Below are 23,797 nucleotides of genomic sequence, written 5' to 3'. Positions count from 1 at the left end.
ACCTGCCCAAGGACAGAGCCAGGGGCAGAGCCAAGGCCAGAACCTGTACTTCCTGCCTCCTTTCTCCTGAAACACAGAGGCCACAATTGGAACATTGTCTTTAACATGATAAACCCCATGATTCTCCCAGAGAGCATGTTGCCACTAGAAGAGGCCACGCCAGAGGATGAGAAAAGACAAAAGAACATCCCCTCTTGCCTTTAAAATCAGTGACTGGTTTCACTGTGCCTACTAGCACACAGTTAAAAAGGGCAGAAGGCTAGTTGTAAGCAAGGAAAACCAGCCACGTCAGAGCAGGGGGGCTCTGTGTGAAATGACTTTAATTTCCTCTTATTAGGCTATAAAGTTGATTTAATAATAAAAACATGCTAAGGACTGTTTAATGTGTAATTGCTTACATATTAAAAATTATGTGAAAATGCTTTCAATTAATGCTTAAGGACTCATCCTGTGAGATGACACTTTGAACAGTTTTATAAAGGATGCCAGAGGAAGGGTTAGTCATATCTAAAAAGGCAGCCTAAGGAACTAAATTTCCCAGTTATTCCTCAGACCCTCTGGGGAACACAGGACAGATGTGAGAGTGTTTTAGCTGCAAGTGAGGGCTCCAGAAGGTGCTTCTTGATTCTGTTTTTGCTGCTTATTTAATCTGAAGCTCGGTATTCTCCTCTGTAAAATGGGGATGATGAACATCCCTACACCTCATAGGCGAGGATTAAGTGAGCTAATCCATGGAGAGTACCTGGAGCAGTGCCTGGCACACAATGAAGCCCTTTGCAAAAGCTAGTGACTGTCATCATGTTACCACAACTCCTTGGGTACCTCTAAGAATTCCTAGGGCTGAAGGCCCGTGGAGAGAAGATCTCAGGCACAAAAACACTCTGTGCCTTTAGGTTAACTTGGGCTTCCAGATCCCAGTCAATCTCTACATGCTCTTGCCCCATGAGATTTTCCTATCATTATCCTATCAAAAGCCTCATCTCCAACCACTCCTCTCTAGCAACAAGGGCCCACCTCTATGCCTTTCTCAAGCTCTTCCCTTGGCCTGGGATGCCTGACTCAGTGCTCATCACCACCACCTCCCACAACCCACTCTACTTGGATCACCCAAATTGGAAGCCCTTGTTCCCTCCTCTGAACTCCTGGAGAGCCACATGCTCATCTCACTGACCACTCCAGGTCCATGCCTATCTGTTTTGTGGATGTTCCTGGAGGGCAGTGGTGGTATCTGTCCAGGTTACTCGGTCCAGTCTCCAACACAGCCTGGCCTGGAGCCCTTGCGATGACTAAGTGCACTGCGGAGGACCCAGGGACCACCTGCTCCAGCACTGGCAAGGGTGCAACCTACCTCCAGGTGGGCAGGCGATCCTACAGGGAATAACTAGAGAATTCAACAGCACAGCGTACCACAGGAAGGACAAACAGGCCCTCTGTCCTCCAATAACAACAATCTCATGCACATGTGCAAAATTTGTTTTCCACATGGGCATCAGGATCACAGGCCCTATTTTACCATGACACCATGGCCCTCACTGGGCTAAGCACCCTGACCCACCCAGGCACCCAAGTTGGCCTGATCAGGGTCCAGCACCCTTCCTGCTGCATCAGCAGGATTTCATGTATCTGGGGACCTTAAGCCTGGGATCAAGACCCAGGGAAGAGGGAAAAGAAGGGGCTGTGAAGCAGCCTGATCACTGGTTCAACAGGAGGCGTGGCCTGGTGATTCTAAGTACAGAGATGCTTGGGCATGAAGGAAACCCAGAAACGCTCTGGTACTTTCTCTTTAAATTATACACGAGGAAACTGAGGCCCAGATGGGCAGCAGGGCATAGAGAAGTCCAAGACCAGAATTTGCTCTTGAGAGACGAGTCAAGGAAGATGAAAAGGGGAAATAGGACTGAACAATTAGCCAGGCCAGCACTGCGAAAGGAGGCTGCCAGCCCTACCCAGATCCCTCCTATTCAGAGTTGGTCTCAGGTGCTTTCTTTGTGGGGCTGGTCCTGGGTGACTCATGACAGTCACTGTGCTTGAAAGGTGGGTCACAGTGAATCATGGCATCCTGGGAGCTCAGGGTTAATGCAGACCTCAGAAGTCGCTTGAGCCAGCCACCCATCTGAGACTCAACTCCCTTTCATGTCACTGCCCAATGCTGGTTGTCTTGCCTCTGCTTTGATACCTTTGGGGATAGGCAGTTCACTGGTTTACAAGACAGCTTCACATTTAATCAGTGGGTTTTAAAAAAAAATCTCAAAAGGATAACTTTCTTGAGCCTCAGTTTCCCTATCTATAAAAAAAGAAAGCTTGGGCCGGGCGCGGTGGCTCAAGCCTCTAATCCCAGCACTTTGGGAGGCCGAGATGGGCGGATCACGAGGTCAGGAGATCGAGACCATCCTGGCTAACACGGTGAAACCCCGTCTCTACTAAAAAAAATACAAAAACTAGCCGGGCGAGGTGGCGGGCGCCTGTAGTCCCAGCTCCTCGGGAGGCTGAGGCAGGAGAATGGCGTAAACCCGGGAGGCGGAGCTTGCAGTGAGCTGAGATCCGGCCACTGCACTCCAGTCCGGGCGAGAGAGCAAGACTCCGCCTCAAAAAAAAAAAAAAGAAAGCTTGGACCAGGTCACTAGCTCTCCAATTAGGTTCCACAGAGCTGCAGCATTTAAGGAGACACCCCCAGCGATGCTGCTGGGGTGAGAGAGGCGATGGGGATGGCAAGTGAGGCCCAGACAACTGGGCTCGGAGGTTTGTGAAGGGCTGAGCATTCATCTTAGAAGCAGAACATACTTTCTGCAGGTGACACAAACTGGAGCCTGTGGAGAGGATAAGCTGAGGCATTCAGAGGGCAGGGGTGAGAGGAGTCCCTGGGAGAAACAGGCACACTTCCTCAGGACTTCCATCCTAGCTGTAGCCCACAGGGTGGGGCCAACCTCCCCACCAGCTGCTGAATGGAGCCAAGGGACAAAGAGGACAAAGACTCCTCAGTGAATCACTGCCCAAGATGGCTGTGCTGGGGAATCTGAAAACCAAACTGCAGTGCACCAGGGCTGGAGAGGCCCTGGAAAGAAAGTCCCACATGATGGTTCAAACAGGCTAGGAAGTCAGCCCCACAACTGACTTACCAGCTGGGATGTCTTGGACTAGTTTTTAATCTCTCTGTGCCTTGGTTTCTCCATTGGTCAAGTGGGGCAGCCTATATTCCAAAGGGGAATGGTGAGGACCCAGTTAAGAACTGACATCAAGTGCTGTAAGCAAGTACTCGAGAGCTTATCAGCTGCCTCCCTGTTGTTGTTATCACTGGCCCATCATTTCATACATAAGTAAATATGGGGGCACACAACGTGCTGCCCATCGTCACACGGCCAGTTAGCAGCCCAAAGCAGCTAGAAGCACTAATGACTGCCTGCTCTGAGGCTACTGCTTTGTAGGGGAAAACCGAGGTCTCTGGGTCATTCAGGTGGCAAATGACCATCCCAGATCTGTTTGACTCCAGCCCGGGCTCCCCCTGCACAGGTACGCCACCTGCGGCACACAGAGGGCACAGCCTTCCTGTCAGCATTTTGCTTACTTACTCAAGACACTGCCCTATAACTACAAGTTACACGCACACATACACATAAAATGTAATATCATCCAAAAAGGATCAATCTAAAAGGTTAAACTTTTTCCATGCCACTCCCACTCCACTGCCGTCACCAGCACCACCCTCTCTTCCCCCACCATCTCCCCTTCGAAGCGCTTCACGTCAGCTCTGCGAGCTTCCTGGAGCATCTACGCACTGATGGCTCATCCTAGCCCACATTCAGCCCTGTCATCAATCACTGGGGTGACGCCACAAAGAATTACACACAAATAATTTTGAGTCAAAGGCAGCTTCAGCAAGGATCATTACAACCAGAAAACACCCCTTTTAATAACCTATATTCTTAAAAAACAAGAATTGTGGGTAAACTAGGGCATAGCTGCCAAGCTAGGATACAAACACAGAGCAGCATATGCTAGAATGCTTCTTTGGAGAGAGAATGCATGAGGTCTTTAACAGGTTCTAAATCAAACTGCCTCAATCAAACTGCCCTGCGTTGGACCTAACCCTGTGGGGTGTGCCCTCATTAAAATGGCAAAGTCGGCCGGGTGCAGTGGCTCATGCCTGCAATCCTAGCACTTCAGGAGGCCATGATGGGAGGACTGCTTTAGTCCAAACCAGCCTAGATGAGTCCAGACCAACCAGACTCCATGCTGGGCACTTTGACATACACCCCCATTAGGCCTCATTATATCTCTTCATCATGAGGCTGAGGGAAACTGAGAGGTTCGGCTCCTTTCCTGGAGTTGCACCAATAGAAGTAAGTGGCTTGCTCCGAGTACAGAACATGGGACAGGGGCTGAGGTCCCATGGAGCCACAGGCAGGATGTTATAGGAGTCCAGACTCTGGAATGGAAGGAGGATGGGAGAGGGCATCTGCTGGGAGCCCCGATCTCATGGAGGGTTTGTCCCTGCCTGGTGCCTTAGGAATGGAGCTGGAGTTCCCTATTGGGTGCTGCTGAAGACCTCAAAGGTGAGTAGTTGTTCATCTGGCTAAAAATGACCTGAGAAACTTTAGCTTCTTTTGAGACAGGGTCTTCCTCTGTTCCCCAGGTAGGAGTATAGTGGCACAATCTTGGCTCACTGCAACCTTCACCTCCCAGGCTCAAACAATCCTCCTGCCTCAGCCTCCCAAGTAGTTGAGACCACAGGCACGTGCCACTATGCCAGGCTAATTTTCTTGTAGTTTTAGTAGAGATGGGGTCTCTACTAATTCAAGAAGGAATCAGGAGAAGGTGCTCAAAGACAGGAATGCCAAAAAAACAAACCAAAACCAGACAAACAATAAGAGGGCCACAGTATCTGTACCCCAAGTCCCCGGATATACAGGGTACCAATTCAAGAGGCCTCCAAAGCCAGGGCAGCCCCAAACTTGCTCCCAGCCACCTTCCTGCACCCTGCAGCACAATATGCTGATGTGTCGCTGCTCATGGCCCTGCGTGTGTGGGGTCACGGGGGCAGCCCACACAGCTGCTCTTCAGTGTCTGGCCTGCCCTCCTGAACCAGGAGAAGCCACAACAGGGGTTTCTCTTTTGCTTGTGACCTTTCCCCAATCCTGCCTACAAGATGACTGATGTCTGATAACCCTTCACTCCTTAAAGATGCTCCAAGTATTGTATTATTCCAGCTAAAATAGGCCCCCAGGATGCTGCGTACCCAGCCACATTCTTCTTGACTCCACACAATAGCTTTGACAAGGTTTTGTCATCAACGGCCAACAGGCAAACAGCCACTGGGGGAAAGTCTCCATGATTACTGTAACCCTGTCATGTAGACCAGGGTTCTTTATGCTGCTTCCACCTCCAAAACAAAGATTTCTAGGTATGTGGTCAGAAATAATTTTGTCTCTACTAGTAATCTGGTCGGCTCTCTTCTACTAAGCAATGAAAGCCAGGTGACCCAGCCTGCTTCCCTTTTTGCCCTGCCTACTAGGAAGCTCCAAGTAAAGTTTTATGTCTCAAATGCTACCTTTCTTCACTCAGAAATTTCTGATAGAACTACTTTTTCTCCCTCTTCTCCCCACTTACTTCTTGGCCCCTACCTCTGGTTAACTGTATGTGATATCCTTGTATTTGGACTATCATGGTGCCCTGCCAGTTTTTTTCCTAATATAGGTGAAACATAAGCAGGTCAACTGTGGGGAAGATTTAATACAGCATTGCCCCCACCTACCAGCTTGAAAGCACACACCATGCCCCCACTGAGGCTGGCTGGGGACCACCCAGCAGTGCTCTCACTCCCTTTCTACCCCGACCCCAGCCGTAAGCCCCTGTGCTTCAGCTCCGCTTACCTGTCATGATCCTCTGTGCCTCATAGGGCTCCATGTAGCCAGCACTCTCCCCCTTTCCTGCTTTGCTCTTGAGATCATTCTTGGCATCAAAGGGATCTGAGTAGTCATCGGCTATGGTCACCTGCAGGGAGGAAGACGGCAGGTATGAGTCCACCTTTGGCTTCTTTGTTTCACATCTCTTCACAGCTATGCTTTAGGCCTCAGCTAGATGAGCAAGGAGAGGCAGGGGAGGCAGGAACCAAAGCCGGTGCCCGGACTCAGGGAGCTCCACGTCTCACAGGGGTAAGGAATGGGACCCACACTGGCAGGGTTCCACTGCGAGGAAGAGCCCTCTGGGCTCGTGCATGTCTGGCCGGCTCTGGGCACAGTGAGGTGAGAACAGAAGGGTATCTGAAACGCACACTAAGCACGGAGGTGAGAACCTGGAGGGCATCCTCAGGGAATGTGAGTTGCTTGGTTTAATGCAATGGAAGTGGAGGAAAAGCTGGAAACAAGATCACAGAAAGCCTAGAAATGCTGACAAGCCCCCGGTGCTGGCTGAGGCACAGAAGAGTTTGTCTAGAGATAATTGGCTCGGCGTTCCATTTCCCCAGACCTGGAACACAACCACGCCTTGGGTCATCAGACAACAATCTGGTGAGATCAACGTACTACAAAGCTCACTGTGGCCACAGACAGGCCAAATAAAAACACAAAAGCAGCTCAAGGATCGACAGAGAGCCAGGGCCAGAAAGGACACTGAAAGCAACAGACCCAAAGACCCCTCGACAACACATGGGTAAACTGAGGTCCAGTGTGAGCAGAGGCTTGGCCAGATCTTCCACCTCCCAGGGTCCTGTCTGAGCTCCCCGCTTGTCTGTATTCCAGAACACAGCCCCTGCCTCTTCTCCCCAGAGAAAAATTCTACAACTCACAGACAAAGAGTGAGTCACCTAGGGGTGGGGGGGACTCCCATGAGAACCTTAGTATCTGGGATTCTAACACTTCAGAGACCACCGTTCCACTTTTTCCCTGGAGAAGAGCAAAAATTCACGATTGGAGGCTCCAATTAAACATGGCAAGTGTTCCTCCCTTTTTACTTCTTAACCTTTAGGAGGAGCACAGAACCCACTGAATCCACGCCCCTCCTACTTAGCCCCGCTTCATCACAAACTTGCCCTGGGACTTCCCTCTTACCCTCTTTGGTCACATATCTGGCAAAGGCCAAGCCCTCAGCTCCTCAGCCAGGGCCACCAGCTGCTTCTCTTGGGAGGGGGTAGGTTAGCGTTCCTCTCAACCCTTGGGGTTACATGAATTGTTATTTAAATTGTGGGTTTAATTAGAAACCACAGGAGCCTGCTTTCTCTCTCAGCTCCTGGAATGTAAGGCATTTGAGGGGCCTGCAAACTCAGGGGAAGGGAAAATCCCCCTTTGTCTGCCTGGTAAATGGCAGCTTGTGGAAGCCGTCCTGGCAGGGTGAGTGAGTGACCACCAGCTGCCAGGAATGTGATGCCCAAGAAGGGACAGCAGGCGGCAGCTCTGTCCCTGGCAAGTGGCTGGAGGCCAACAGGAGGTTTAGCACACAGCGGTCACTGCTCCCCAAACAAGAGAAGGTCATCAGTGAAGATCAGAGCCCAGAGCGCCCAGCACTGGAGCATCTATGGCTCCCACCGCCCCTACTCCACCGCTTTCTCCGTGGCTGCGGCTCAGTCTCTGAGTCCCAGGGGGAACCCAGTGGGGGTGGCTTCCAGATGCTGACATTGTAATGGCAGCCTTTCTTGAGACTCACTGAGCTCAAATGACACCAGGCCAGGGAAAGAAGGGGTGGGAGAGAGCTAGGCCTTGCAATGTCTTTTATTTGCTATTTCTACTCTACCATTTGCAGAATACATTAGAGAGAAAATTATACATGTAAACTGCTGTCAATCAGAACAGTTCAGACGCTGGTCAGGTGCAGGGTTTTGTGTCTCAGAGTTCAAGGGGCCAGACATCCAAATGGAGAAAATGATGTAGCTGCTGTGGATGACATCTAATTTCATTTCTCTTGTCCCAGACTTCCTCACTGTCTCTCTTCAACATGAACATGCTCCATCTATTCTGCAATAAGGAAGGGAAAAAATATTTCCTCTGGAAAACAAAATCATTTGGGGGGATTCGCTGGTGGGGTGGGAGGGGCAGGTGGGTTGCAGTCTCCATAGTAATCTAGAAATCGCCCTTCCAGCTCTCAGAAGTGCTCTGTAATTTGCAAACATAGAGGTTTGCAGGATATAAACCAAATCTTTGTTTGCCCTGGGACAGGAGTTCTGGAAGGCCTGTGATTCAGCAAGTACTACCTATATTTTCTAATGAAAATGAGATCTGAGCTCAGGCTGTCATGAAGCCGGAGCTGCCTGCTCCACTTACTTCCGTTTCAATAAGAATGTACAAATCCTAAAACCAGGAAAAGCCCCTGGTCTCTGCTGACATATGGTTCCAGTTATACCTGCTGACAGTTGAAAATCCTTCCATTAAAAAAAAAAAAGTCTAGAATTCTGTTAGTTTAAGAAGCAAATCGGAAAGTTCCTAAAATGTATATTTAATCAATTTGCTTTTGAACTTCAAAGTGAGGTTGGTGGAGGGAAAGAAATTTGAGGTTTGAGCAACCTGAAACCTGGCAAACACTACACTGAACTGTCTGACCTTTCGCAAAATCATGTCCTAGTTTTGGGAATAAAAATTCAACCAGGTGTTAGGAGAGTTGAGCAGGCAGTCAACCAGAGTGCCCTGTGAAGTACCACGGGCCCCAGCCACGAGGACTGGGCAGTGTGACCACTGTCCTCACTGCCTGGGGCTCACCACCAGTTCAGATGGTCCGGCAGAAGGTTTGTGTGAAGGGTGCTGCTTTTTTGAGCTAAAAGAAAGGGAATGAGTTTTCTCCAGATGTGGGGTTGGATTTCTGATGGGATTGCTTTCGCTTTGCTTTAAAAACTTCCCAGTAGGCCGGACGCGGTGGCTCAAGCCTGTAATCCCAGCACTTTGGGAGGCCGAGACGGGCGGATCACGAGGTCAGGAGATCGAGACCATCCTGGCTAACCCGGTGAAACCCCGTCTCTACTAAAAAATATAAAAAAAAAACTAGCCGGGCGAGGTGGCGGGCGCCTGCAGTCCAAGCTACTCGGGAGGCTGAGGCAGGAGAATGGCGTAAACCCGGGAGGTGGAGCTTGCAGTGAGCTGAGATCTGGCCACTGTACTCCAGCCTGGGTGACAGAGCGAGACTCCGTCTCAAAAACAAAAAAACAAAAAAAAAAAACTTCCCAGTTAGCGGACAACTCCTGTATATGTAACTGAACAATTCAACCAAAAGGCAGCCAGCCGGGACTCCTCTGTGGGTCAGGCCACCTGGGTCCACAAGAAGCTTTCCTTTGATTTTAGTCTCAGATTGGCAGAGACCCGGCAGCCACAGAGGCAGAGCTGAGCAGTAGCAGAAAAAAAGGCTGCAGAGTGCGACTGCTTAGCCAGTGAGTCACATCTTCTTTTGTTTGCTTGGCCTCTTGGGAAGAGTGCTAAACCCCAGGCAAGCATCTTTCTTGCTTTCAGACAAAACTACAGACCCCAGGTCAGCCCAAAGCCCCTAAAGGGCTTCCATAAGTTTGTCCTCCTGGAGACCTGATCTAGTCTCCCCTTGTTTTCCACAGGGCCCACTGCAGCCCAGAGGGCAGGGCATTGTCATAGTCACCTAGCAAACCAGCAGTGGCCTGGGGATGGCCTCTCCATGCCTCCTCTCTGGAACGCACACACTCCTGGGGCCCCTGTGTTTTTATCTTAGGAACGTCACTTTGTGATAGGAAGTAGTCTGCAGCTGTTCATCCCCAAAGGAAAGGACTAGAGGAAGGTGGGTGTTGCCCCTTGGTCACACTTCCCTATGGACTGGTGAGAGTTTTTAGTTGCTTTTGTGGGACAGCTGCACTTGTGAGCAGAATTAGGTCCTCTCCACATGCTTTCAGGGGAAATATACTTTGGTGGAGACACTTACAAGGGTAACTTTGGGCAGAATCCATTAAAATCCCCAAACGCACCTAGTTTGACCCAGCAATTTTACTTCTCAGTATTTATTCCCAAATGTGCACAAGGGTCCATGGGCAAGGATGCTGCCTGAAGTAATAATGAGAAACGACCCGAAACTACTACATCCATCAATAGGGGAACCGCTAAATACACTGTGCTATTTTCATACGATGTCACATTATGCAGCAGGCTGAAAAAAAAAAAAAGGCAGTTGCTCTGTGTGAGCTGGCATAGCACTCCATGACATAGCTCTGAATGGAAAGCAAGCAAGCTATAGAATAACTACAACATGATACCTACTTTTGAAAAACAAAACAGAAACCTGTATCTCTATTAAGTTAAAGAAAGGGTCTGGGAGATGCATACTCCAAACTGACCCCTCTTTGGGGAGGAGGGAAGGACTTGGAATGGGGTGCTTAGGGGAAGTCAAAAGAGACCTACTTCTCTGTAATGTTAAAACATTTTCAAACAAGGAGAACCTATTCATGTACTATATGCAAAACTAAACTTGCTTAAAAGCACTCCTCTTCCACAGGCTATTTTTGGTACAGTAGACAGACAGTTTCCCAAACTTGCCTGAAGACAGGAATGGCTTGGAACGCTTGTTAAGGAAACAGATTCCTAGCCCCAATAATCTGTATTTTAACAAGCAAGCCAGGTGATCCTTATCAGGAAAGCTTGGGAAACAATAAGCTAGAGCCAGCACCCTTCCCCACCAGTCTAGAGGCAAGCCTCCAGATATTACTCTGGAATTTCACTTTTCCCAGGTATTGCTCAGCCCTGTTCATTGAAGTGAAGCAAGAAGTTTGTGCTAACTGCAGCTCTTTTGCTTTCTTCCCTGGGGGTCAACTGGAGAAAGAGAGGACCCAAGGTGCCATCTCCAGGATCTAAGACGTGGAGGAAATGGCAACCTCTCTGCAATCATGTGGGCTGGCTCCAGATTGAGCAATTCGGCCTGTGCAGGGGGAGAGGGCTACCAAAATCTCACAAATCACCACTAAAGAACTTAGTCATGTAACCAAACATCATCTGTTCCCCAATAACCTATGGAAATAAAAATTTAAATAAACGAAAAAAAAAAAGACTTCTGCCCTGCCACCACCCCGAAAGGGAGGGGGTGAGGGGGTGGCCCAACAGGGATCCTAGCCCTGAGGGTGTGCAAGGCAAGGCTCTCTGAAACCCACAGCAGCTTTCAGGCCAAGGCCACTTTACTCTCAGCAAACTCGCTCCAGGAAGATCACCTGGCTCCAGGAAGGGCTGGTGGCACTGCCAAGAGGAGCCACTGCAGAAATGCAAAGGGAATCTCTGTTGAAATTGTTCAAACCTGCTAAAAAGAATGATGAGGCATGGCCGGGCATGGTGGCTCACACCTGTAATCCAGCATTTTGGGAGGCCAAGGCGGGCAGATCACCTGAGGTCAGGAGTTCGAGACCAGCCTGACCAACATGGAGAAACCCCGTCTCTCCTAAAAATACAAAAAAAATTAGCTGGGCCTGGTGGTGCATGCCTGTAATCCTAGCTACTTGGGAGGCTGAGGCAGGAGAATCACTTGAACCTGGGAGGTAGAGGTTGTGGCGAGCTGAGATCGCGCCACTGCACTCCAGCCTGGGCAGTAAGAGCGAAACTCTGTCTCAAAAAAAAAAAAAAGAATGATGAGGCCAGGCATGGTGGCTCACACCTGTAGTCCCAGCACTCTGGGAGGTCGAGGTGGGCAGATAACCTGAGGTCAGGAGTTCGAGAGCAAGCCTGGCCAACATATAGTGAAACCCCATCTCCACTAACAAATACAAAAATTAGCTGGGCATGGTGGCACATGCCTGCAGTCCCAGTTACTTGGGAAGCTGAGGCAGAAGAATTGCTTGAACCCGGGAGGCGGAGGTTGCAGTGAGCTGAGATCATGCCACTGCACTCCAGCCTGGGTGACACAGCAAGACTCTATCTCAAAAGAAGAAGAAGAAGAAAAAAGAATGGTGAGAGAGGCAGACAGGCTGCCATCTTCCAGGACTGGGTGGCCCACATTGTCCCTATTGCCCCATGGTCACCCTTAAGTGCCCTGTTGTCTGTGGGACAGCACAGGCCTGTGTCACAAATCACACCACATTTTTAGCCAGCTGAATAATGAGTGTTGAATTACGATGCAGTCAGCACGTCGCGTCTGCGCACCCACCACTTTGCTAAGGCAAAGGAGAGTGTCTTGCTGGCCGAAGGGTCTCTGTGCTGCTCTCCTCTCCCTGGAAAGTGAGGAGGCAGCACCCCACAAGGCCCCTGATTCTTGCCAGGCCCATGACTTTTGCTCTACTCAAAGCAAACCGCATATGAATGCACTTGAGAATGTTCTCAATGTTCCCAGACCATTTTCTCAATGATTCACCTTTAAGACTGTACATTAATTTCAGTTAATGTACAGTTTGGGGGCCACTAATCTCTTAGAGAATGTGATCATTGATGAAGTTGTGCCTCCCCTCATCACATTACATACACCCACAGAGCATTGTTGGGCACATCACAGGAAGGTCATGAAGCAAGCCCCCTTGCCTAGGGCCACAGTAGGGAACAGTGCAAATAAGACACTCTCTCCTTTGCCTTAGCAAGGCGGCAGGTGCGCAGACATGACGTGCTGACTGCATCGTAATTCAACACTCATTATTCACCTGGCTAAAAATGCGGTGTGGTGTTTGACACAGACCTGTCATTGGCTGTGTGGGGGTCACTGTGAGAGAATGATGGCCTGGGGCTCTTTGTCTTGGCTTGCCAGGAGCCCTGGCCCTCTCCCCAGCTCTGGGGATCAGGAGGGCTCCTTGAAGTTGGGGACGTGAGGCGGCAGCAGCAGAAATGCCTCTGTCTCCCCTCCGAGGCCTAAAGTCCCAGTCCTCCTTTGGGACCCCCCACCATAACACAGGCCCTGGTGGGCCTGATGTCCACAGGATGGAGGCTCTGTTGCCATGCCAACAAAGATGACATTAAAGAAACAGAGATTTGGGGGTCTGGAGAGGGCTTCAAATAATGATGAGTCTGCTCAGAGAAGAGACAGTGGACAGATGTTCTGTGCAGACCCAGAAGCCATACAGAGACAAGCCAGGTGATTCAGGAAGGACACTGACAGCCAATAAAGGAATACGCTGCGTGGGAAAGGCAGTTCCTGCTGCTTGGGGTGTCCAAACAGAGGCTCTAAGATGGGCTTCTGTTTTGGGGGGAAGGTCAGCTGACTGGTTGCCACACTCAGTATCTTTCTAGTGCACATACAGTGCAGAGCCCAGACTCAACTTGGACGTAGAGGTCTGAGCTGCCCCAAGCAGAACCCTGGCTTTAAGGACTTGCTAAGTGGGTGGCTGTTTGCAGAACCCCCACCATGGCCAAGGCAGGCAGCATTTCCAAAGCCCCAAGGCTGACCAGTGGCAGCTGGGCAGCAGCAGCTGCCTGAGGCTATGTAAATATACAGAAAGGCAGGTGGCAGTGCAGAAAGGATGTGGCCAGGCAGGGACAGTCCAGGCAAGTGAAACTCTGGAACTGGCTCTGCTACACCCTTGCTGGGTAACTCCGGGCAACCTGGTTTCTCTGAGTTTCGGCAGGTCACCTGTGAAGTGGAGCAGGGTGGTTTGCGTTCTCAGCTTCACATAAACGTTGTAAGGAGCAAATAATCAGATGATTCAAGGATGTGTCAGTAATTTATAAAGAAAAGGCCATGTCCTTGTTACACAGCAGGTGGCACCTCCAGGACGAAGGCAAGTACAGTGAGGGGCAAAAGCACCTTGAGGCAGGGTCTCCGCCCACGAGAAGATGAAAATCTGGTAGGGAAGACAAGACAAAGACATGAAAAGAAACCCCCGCCGAGGCCCCAGTGATTACTAGGGAAAATGGCTACAATTATGCATGGCAACAGCTGTCCTATTTCTCAACCACGAAAAGGAAAATATTTGTGAATGCTCTTTTTCCCCCCCCTTTCATGCTTTAGGTAAGATTCATGCCCTAGTTGGGGCACCTGGCAAAATGGTGGAGAAGCTCTGGCAACTCTCAAGGCACTTCTGCCTGTGTGCTGGGAGACAGCAGTGTGATCCTTGCCTACGGCCAGCACCCAGGGCCCTGAGGGGTCCACAGCACCAGGTTGTTACACCACTCAGACATACGGGGACATTCCATGCAGGCACACACACAAGTACCCACTGCTCGCCTCTTCCTGTCCTCGGCTTTGACAATCATCATAGACCAACTCTCCTTATAGGCATGCCAATAAATCATTGCTGACATGGTACGGAAATTAATTTAGGGAAGATTAATTAGCTACATTCATGCACTCAGCTGCAACTGCTGGAAATCAGACGGTGGGGAGGTTGCTTTTCCACTCCACTTAGGACTGGTTCGCTTTCTACCTTCTAAGATCTGGCTTGCCTCAAAGTTCTAAGCCCCCTCTTGCATCGTGAAGGCCCCTGCCAAGTGCTCTGCCCACATACCTCCAGGGGCAGGGAGCTCACGATGTGGCAACACAGTCCTCTGGGACAGCCATCACCACTAAAGTGGTCTTCCCTACACTGAGCTGAAATACGTCTCCCTGCAGCCATTACCCGTTTTTGTACTGACCTAAGGTGTTCTGTCCTAAACACTCCTTTACAGACCTGACAGTGACCTGTCCCACATGTCAGGAGGCTGGGAGTGTGGGGGGTTAAAGTGGTCACCACTGGTCTTTCCAGTCCTGCCCCTCCCACGGCCACAACTGCTTGCCTAGACACCTGCAGGCTCTAACTTGTTAGGAAAAACACATTCCAAATTCCAGCCTCTGTCAGCTCCTCTCAAGCCTGCTTGCTCGGTCTCTCTCTCTCCTCTCTCTCTCCGTCACACACACACACAGCCCACTGTCTTCCAGCTTCTCCCCCTCAGAGTGAGCTATGGGTCCTGGGTAGGAGGCTACTGAGAACAGAGTCTGGCTCCACCCTCTGTTTACCCCAGAACCTCAAGTGGTAGAGATAGACTTTTCAGCATCTCTCAAGTAGTGGGAGGTTCTATTTTGAACTCAGAAATACCTCAATCCTAGAATTTCTTAAGTGCTTTCAGCCAGGGACTATGGATAGAAAATCCAGCACATCCCTCCTGAGGACAAAACACCCGGGGAAGGGTCTGCAGCGCTACTGAAAGGATCCCTGGGGGATGGTCTATTCTACTAGATCTCAAACTCTTGTGTGTACATGATTTCTGCAACGACAATCTTACACAGAATCCCAACATGCACCACTGAAGAAAGGGACACCAAGCACAGTCTGAAAACCATTTATCCACTGGGGACAGAAGGCCCTGAGCGGGGATGAACTTAGTAAGGTTAATGCCAGGAACAGGTAACCCAACCTATGCTTCCGAACTCCCAGGTCCACACAGTTTCTTCAATGCCTATACCGCTAACTTTCCTCTTAAAATCATCTTTAAAAATTTCAGAGTATATCCACCACAACTCCCTCACAGAAGAACCCCCCTACCTCCCCTTACAAGGGCCAAGCACCCATTGCTGTGGACAGCTCTCTGTGGGAGGTGGGCTCTGGGCCAGGCTGGGTCCCCGTGGAACCACTGACTGAGCTGCCCCTCATTCTCCCCTGAATTTCTACTTGGCTCTGCTCAGCTCTCCTGCAGACTCCATCAACCTCTGTCCACGTTGCCAGACAGTCCTTCCTCTCAGGCTTCCTGCTCTAGGGTGCATGAGTGCTCCTCTAGAGGCCTGAGGTCACTGTCTAGAAAATGCTCTCAGACCAGCCCTGGTCACGAAGAATAAGAGAAAGATTTTCTTCTCCTTCAGAGCTGAAGGCTGGAAGGGTAAGGGGAAGGTACTAGTTAAGCTCAGGGTCATGGGTGCCAGATGGTTCCACAAATCATTTAGCTCTCTGTCCTCAGCTTCCTCATCTGCGGAATGAGGATGGGGCAAGGCCTACCTGAGCTAAAGCACATGGTGTATTCGGAACAGGGCTGGCACACAGCAAGTGCTCGATGTCAGGTGTGATCATCATCAGCTCAACACACCAGCCAGCCTGCAGAGTCTGGGTCTTGCCCAGGGTCATCTGGACATCAGAAATCCAGACTATCCCCCTCCCCATGTTGATGAGGAGCCACCAGAGGCTCCAAGTAGACAAGTGACACAGCAGAACACTCCTGAGCGGGTGACAGAACCAGACTCCCACCAAATTCCAACCATGAGAGGACCTACGTCATCTGTTAAACTACGTATTTATAGCGTGCCTCTCAAACTTGCTTTAGACAGTGTAATTCGAGGCATTTTTCTGCTTCTCACAGGCACAGCCTGTTGGTCCCCCACTGCCTTCCCAAGAAGGATCAGGAATGCCCACGAGGCTTTCTCACGGTAACGTAAGGCTCTGTACAGTAAGAATAACTTCCAGTGTGCTCACAGGAAAAGTATGTAAACGCAAAACAGGAGCGCCTGTGAGCCAAAGGCCTTTCCTGTGCAACGTGGTACCTTTCAAAGTCAGGCGTCTGTGCCCCAGCCAGGGCCCGGGAGTCACCAAGTGCACCCTCTCTCTTGTGTGTGCTTCCTGTGCTCGAAGCCGAGGTTAAAGTGGAGAAAGAGTCCAGACCTGGAAGAGCACGAGATCGGGGCGAACACAGTGCGTTTTAATGATCAGCTGCAGAGGCGCAGGAACCTGCACCAAGTGAAGGATCATTTCTCCCCGAATGGGGCCCATTAGGATGACTCATGCGCATTTCCCACAGGGGAGCTAAAAGGCTCGGCCAGGCCCCTTTAAGGCACAAGTAGCACTAAACAGCTGCTCTCCCCAAGAGTCACTCTCTCTTTATTGAGGATACGCACCATCAGCCACAATTACCAGCCCCATGTCTGAGGGCTTCCAATTATATTCTGCTTAACACCAGGTGCTCCATAAATGCTGATTCATTTTTTAAAATAATGCTGTATCGTCCAGCAACCAAGTCTTGATGAACTCTTTCTCCTGTGCCATCATCTAGGCTGGGAAACCATCCCTGCACCTCACAGGCCTGTTTCTCACATGTACTCGGAGTTTTCTAATGTACAGGAAAGTTACTGTGGCTAGGGCTTTGCGATGTCAAGCAGGTCTGTGATTGTGCACATCGCTGTTCAGTCCGATCACCTCGTTCCTCCACGTGCCAGGCAATGGCCTCCTCCCCCTGCTCTTGCATTGCTTCCAGGTTCCCAGGGGAGATGGGCATTACTCAGTTCACCTCCCCAAGGCGGGCTGGCATGTACTAGGCAGGGGGAGTAAATGCCTGGGTGAAGGGCCCTTCCCACCCTGCCCTGAATTGCAGCTATGTGTAGGCCTGACTGCTTCCACTCCACCGGGAAGGCAGGTTCTGAAGCTCTGTTTCCTTTTTATTACAATATAGCACCTAGTGCACAGCAGGGCCCCAGCAAGGTGTGCTGGGCTGAAACCAGGGGCAGGGCAGGGCGAGGCCTCCACGGTGGTGGATTCTGGGCCCTGAGCTCCAATGCTTTCAGGTTTCTCACCAGCTATGGAGCTCTACCTTCTCTAAGCCTGAGCCCTCTCACTTCTCCTGGGAAAACATCTTCCTTCTGCGGTGCGGGAGAAGCTGAGTCAATGAACCAAGGGATACATAGTGCCTGGCACATTATGCTGGCAGAGGCAAGGGCACTAGAGAACACAGAAAAGATGCTGCTCTTATCCTCTAGAGGTCACAGGCCATGTCTCTTAGTCTGGGGAACCCAGACACAGACCTTGAAGCAGGCACTCAATTGCAAGTGGTTGATCTGGGAGGAGACACTTACCAGGGACAGGGAAAATGGACCTGAGAAAGGTATCAGGAAAGCTGGGTTACTAAGCCAGCTACCCACGCTGGGCAACCGGAGCTTGATCTGATAGAGGAAACTCTGGGAAATCATGCACAACCCACCCCTCAGAATTACCTTACCAAGAGTGAGGGAGCTGGGGGTCAGGCACCAACTCCTGGGAGCTCCTGGTGTAGGCAGAGCACCTATTCCCATTCCTATGTTCTAGAAAAGCCCTTGGGCACAGAGCTGTGGATGAGTCAGCTGGAGAAGGCCAGACTGGGGAGACAGAAAAGACAGGGTGGGGTCTTGACAGCATCTGCTGCCCACGGCAGGGGGCACCTCCTGGAGAGGGATGGAGCTGAGCCAAGAGGTCTCTTCTGGTACGTTTACCCAGTTGAAGCAATGGTACTGTGCAGGGCTCCCATCTGCTTGGCTCCTAACCTGGATCTCATGTCCCATCTCCCACCCAGGGTTTGAAGCAAATAACGGCTTTGCAAATGCATCGGAGACTGCACAGAATCACAGGAGTCCCCAGAAGCCACCCTCCCTAGTGCAGCCTGCCTCCCCTCCCAAAGCCCAAGTATCATTTTCTCCTGGTCTAGGGCCCTGTCCCAGGACTAAGCAGGCACCTCCCTGAGGAAGCACATGGACAAAATCAAATGGGGACCCTATGGGCCTCTTTAGACCCTGCAAAGGCCTGCAACATCAGCCTGGCAGCTTCAAGGAGGGCCCAGAGCTGTTGTGCCAATAATGGATGGGCTCATGCACCCCATGATACCAGTGACGGCCTCAGGGGCAAGTCCATGTGGACCAGGCCATAGTCCCTCATGACTGGCTAGTGGTAAATCAGAACACCATGGTGTGCCCATTTCATCACCCTGCAGCTGGGATGCTGGAAACCCAGGCTTGCTCACAACCCTACACACAGAGAAGCAAGCCACCTTCAGTGATGCCCTTCCTGACTGCCTCTAAAACCAATCTCCTCCTTTGTGCAAACAAATATGGCTCAGGCCACACCAGAACTGCGGAAGAGGAACTCCAGCCAGAAGGCCTATGGCACCTCTAACCTGGCAAGGCCAGCTCCAGAGCAGAGTGAGTTAGCTGAGGAGACATATAACAGCCAGTGAAAGAAGTTAAGGCGTCTATTTATTCATTAAAACAAAATCCTTTTTGGCATCTCAGCAATTGACAAAATCAGGTCTCAAAACAGTACTTATAAAGGGATTCTATTTTTCTAAAATATAACATCAAATAAATGTGTTTATATCCATAGAAAAAGGACCAGTAAGAAATGAAGGCAATACAACACACACAGAAGCACGCTCTCTGCCTCCCTGGTCACCTTCCATTCCACGGAGTGGTGGGGTGAGGGGGGCACCTTGCCTGCTGCTCCTCTCTGATCAAGCCCTCCAGGGCGAGGGCATGAACGAGTGGACACAGGACCACTGAGCTTCCCAGGCCCAGGGAACCCTCCTTGCTCCTGGAGCCTCCCCTTCACGGCCCTGGACCCCTTACTGCATCCTAGCCAGATGCCTATTTGTAAACATGTAAATGATTCTATTCCACCACAGCCTTTGCCTTGAAATCTCCACCAGACCCAAAGCTTTCAACACTAAGTGGTCCAATCAACTCTGCCCAGCCCCCAGCCTGGCATAAAGGGGTGCGAGTAAATGCTAGGGGAGTCAATGAGCAAATCAATCTACGGAGGGTCTATGGGGCCATTTCTCTCCAGGGCAAAGCCAGAAGTCCTTGCCAATAAGAGACAATTCATACAACAGTATAGACAAGCAAGGTTTTACTCAAGTGCTTGCCCATTTTCTGACTGCATGACCTGCATGACCTTGGGCAACTTACATGACATGCTTGATCTCTCTGTGCTTCCATTTCCTCATTTATAAAATGAGAATAATACTAAGACCTACCTTCATGGGGTTGCTATGAGATTTTTTTTAAATTTCTTTTTTTTTTTTTTGATTTTTTGAGATAGAGTCTCACTTTGTTGCCCAGGGCGAAGTGTAATGGCGTGACCTAGGCTCACCGCAACCTCCACCTCCCGGGTTCCAGTAATTCTCTCACCTCTGCCTCCCGAGTAGCTGGGACTACAGGCATGCGCCACCACGTCCGGCTAATTTTTGTATTTTTAGTAGAGACGGGGGTTTCACCATGTTGGCCAGGCTGATCTCGAACTCCTGACCTCAAGTGATACGCCCACCTCAGCCCCCAAAGTGCTGGGATTACAGGTGTGAGCCATCACACCCAGCCTGCTATGAAATTTAAATGACTTAGTATTTGTCAGATGCTCAGACCAATATGCATGGTAAGCACCGTTTAAGTATTTGGTAAATAATATGTACACATTTGCACAGCATCTGCCGCTGCACCTAGATGTGCATATGCGTGTGTGTACACAAGCAGGTCTGCCCACACTCCTGTGTGCTTCAGCACAACAGCATGTACTGCAATTGGTTTTCTCCACATCCCTGCGAGATGGATGGGGTGCACTCTCATAGCCAGTGGGGAAAGGGAGAAGGGCTGCAGTCTGCCCCAAACCACAAAGTCCAGTGAGGGCATGACCAGCAGCTGTGGCCAATGGACCCAGCTATCTGGCTGGACCCAGCTATCACACCAGCTGCTGCTCCCAGTCAGAAAGCAAATGCCTGCCCACCAAAGTCCACACAGGTCTGGCCTGGGGCAGGGGACCCCAGTTCCATTAGTCCTGGACCATGTACAACTTTCCCCCTCAGAGATGTTGAGCCCCCAGAACACACACTCTGCAGACAACACAGCAAAATGAGCCCAGATAAACACCAGCTGCCCACCTCCTTCCTCTAGGTTTATAAGAGGCCTCACCGCTGTGATTCCTCCCACTTGCAGCTTTCTCTAACCTCATGCCCCCTCACAGAGGGCTGCAGAGAGCAGAGGAAATGCTTGAAGTCCGGCATAACGTGGATTTTAAGAGGCCTGGCCCAATGCACTTTATTTCTGGGGTTAAGAACATTAGGTTCTTATTTTTAAATGCCAGTATATCAGGGACTGACGTTTATAGTTTCCAGGGCTAGTTTCACAGATGAGTGGCCTGTGCAGTCACAAAGGCCTCTGCACTTGGTTTAACACCCTGCCATCACCATTTGGAAATTCTTAATAATTTTTAAATAAGGGGCCTCACGTTCTTATTTTTTGTGGGATGGGCCCTGTAAATTATGTAGCTCATCTTGATGACCCCTCCCCAAACACCAACATCCAGAAGTTTCCATGGGGAGCTTGAGGCCCAGACTGTAATCCCCTCCTCTTGCCAGCAGGGCACCATTAGCTAAGTCATTCTATCAGTTCCTCAATTTCCCTATCTGTAGAATGGGTAGAGTCGGTCGTTAGGGCCAGAATCCTGGATTTCATGGACCACTATACAGAAAAGTTATACAACAAAAAAAAAGAAGGGGAAAGACAAGGTCATGAACGCTAAAAGAACCCAACTACCATCTGTCCTCACCCATATTTTATGAAGGAAAGGGCTGGGCACGGTGGCTCATGCCTTTAACCCCAGCACTTTGGGAGGCCAAGGCAGGTAGATCACGAGGTCAGGAGATTGAGACCATCATGGCCAACCATGGTGAAACCCCATCTCCACTAAAAATACAAAAATTAGCTGGGCATGGTGGCATGCGCTTGTAAACCCAGCTACTTGGGAGACTGAGGCAGGAGAATCGCTTGAACCCGGGAGGCAGAGGTTGCAGTGAGCCCAGATCTCACCACTGCACTCCAGCCTGGTGACAGAGACTATGTATCAAAAAAACAAAAACAAACAAAAAAAGGTAAAGTCAATAACAATCTAACAGTAAAAAGATAAAAAGGAAATTGAGAATAAAGGATAGTCCTTTAAGGTGAATAAGTTTAGCTTCATAAGAAGTCCCCTAACCGTCCATTTTTCTAATTTCACTGGAGATCACCCTGCTTTCTGCGGAAGCATTACCCCAGGTGGCTGTTTCAGTCCTTTGAGTATTACTTTAGAAACCAAGCCTTCCTATAGGTGTCAATGGTCTGGTGTGCACGTTATTGCTTAAGAGCACTGACTTTTTCAGACCCTCTTCCCACCCTGTGTCTCTTCTGCTTTAAGGGCACATCTGAGACCACCACGGGGGCTGGTTTCCATGAAACACCAACACAGCACTTGACAACAGCTGTGTGAATCGGGCCCAGAATGGCCCTTATTTATTAATGCACATTGTAAAATCCCCTTCCAAATGGAAAGTCATAAATCACCTGCCACTGGAAACACTCTGTCCTGAAAGGGAGGCGAAGGTATCTTGAACTGAATCCCAGACTTACCCATTTCAAAAGAGCAAACTTTGATCCACTGCTGCTGAGTAAATCAAGTGATGGGGAGGCAGGCCCCTTGTTGATAACTTGGCTATTACAAGACATCTCAACCTACCACCCAGCTTTCTCTCTTCACCCACTTCCCTGTGAAGATCTGGGCCAGGCAGGACTCACGGGGACTGAGTCCTAGAGCCTGGGATCCTCCAGTGCCAGGGCCTGAGAACCTCGGACCAGACCCTCCAAGAGCCTGAGTGTTCTAGAGGACTAGAACTCGCAGGAGGCTGACGGACGCTATGTACAGTGGGGGCACCGCCTAGAGAGCGCCTTCGCTACAAGCCAGGCTCTTAGCTCTGTGCCTTCACGTACACCGTCGTATTTCATCCTTCCTCATCACCTCATTTTCAGATGAGAAAACCGAAGCTCAGAAGTATCTAGGAACCTGCGAAGGCCTCAGAGCACAGAAGGCTGTGTAGGTTTCAACCCAGGCCAGCATCACCCCAAAGCTCTGGCCCTCCTGGGCCACCCACAGCCTGTTGTATGAGTTTTTCTAAGTCCAGGCTCCTTCTGGGCAGCAGAAAGAGATCTCTGAAGGGAATTTTGACAGGAAGAAGCAGCAGCTTTGAAAACTTGGCTCAGCTGCGCCAACCGTGAGCAAAGGCCACCTGACAACTTCCTTAAGTCAGCTGAGTGCTGGAAGTCTCCCTTCCCCTTCCCTCAGCTGCCCTGTGACTCCGGCACACCTGCAACCTGCCCTGCCCGGGCCACACCTGGGGAAGCAGTGCTTCCGCCTGCAGCCTTTGAGGCCTGGCTTCCAGCTCTCCTCTCCCTCCACCCTGTACGAGCGAGCCGTATCCTTCCTGCCTGGGGGATCCTACTTCCCCACATACCAAAACCAGTGCAGCGTGGCGGAGTCCTTGTCTTCAAGTTACACAGAATGAACACCAGTGTTGTTTTGAAGTTGTCCCTATGGAGAGGCCCCGGACCCCATCACCAAACCTCTGCACATGTAAGCATGTCTGTGCCAGGCACAGGAGGGAATGAGAGCCAGAAGGGAAACCTGCTTCCCTAGGAAGAGTGAGCCCTGGTACTGGGCCCAGCATGCACTAAGTACTAAGTGCTAAAATATGCTGGCTGTTGTTATTTTCAAAGATGACTGTAAAGAAAACCTGATTTTTCTCATCATAACTAGCAAAAAAAGGGAATTTTATGGTAGAGGTGGTTCCGTTTTCATCTGGTTAGCGTGAGACCAGCTGAATTAGAAAACCAAGCATCCCCAATGCAGTGAGGACTGGATGATCTAAGGAGAGGAGGCGGCCCTCAGGGTCAGCATGGTCAGCCTGCAATCACAGCCCAGATGCCCCATCCGAGCAGGTGCTGGCTCCGATGGGGCATCTGGGAATAATTTAAAGCCGTGCTTTCCTAAGATAAAAGTGAGCACCCCATCACCTCTATGGGTGCCCCATCATGCCCATTTCTCAGGGATAACACCAGTGACTGGGGCCAGCCACTTTGGGGAGGGGACCCTTCCAACCCACAGATCCCAGAAAAATGTACTTCTTGGAGACATTTAAACCAATACCCCAGGTGCTGAGGTGGCTCATGCCGGTAGAAGCTGGGAGGATCACTTGAGCCCCCAAGTTCGAGACCAGCCTGGACAATACAGGGAGACCCCGCCTCTACAAAAAATAAAAATAAAAATTAATCCAACACCCCAACTGACCAATCATTTCAGAAGGGCTTGGAGAGGGTCCACCTGAGCGGTCTCATTATACTCCCCTTCCCCATATTTCTGTCATGCCCATCCTCTGATTAGTGGGCAACAGGATGAAACAGGTGATCC

General features: G+C 50.4%; 1 protein-coding gene across 1 annotated transcript in view; it reads right to left on the bottom strand.

Annotated features, from left to right (window-relative positions):
• The window catches only part of SHB (SH2 domain containing adaptor protein B), a 149,422-nt gene that overhangs the window by 88,754 nt on the left and 36,871 nt on the right, over nucleotides 1-23,797 (bottom strand). Inside the window, exon 2 of the mRNA XM_033238042.1 lies at nucleotides 5,868-5,988. Within this exon, the coding sequence (XP_033093933.1) occupies nucleotides 5,868-5,988 (121 nt within the window). The remainder of the gene's footprint in view (nucleotides 1-5,867; nucleotides 5,989-23,797) is intronic.

Source organism: Trachypithecus francoisi, unplaced genomic scaffold, assembly GCF_009764315.1.
Source record: "Trachypithecus francoisi isolate TF-2019V2 unplaced genomic scaffold, Tfra_2.0 Lachesis_group16, whole genome shotgun sequence".
NCBI lineage: Eukaryota > Metazoa > Chordata > Mammalia > Primates > Cercopithecidae > Trachypithecus > Trachypithecus francoisi.
The sequence above is the reverse complement of the archived record's forward strand: the minus strand, read 5'-3'. Positions and strand labels throughout refer to the sequence as shown.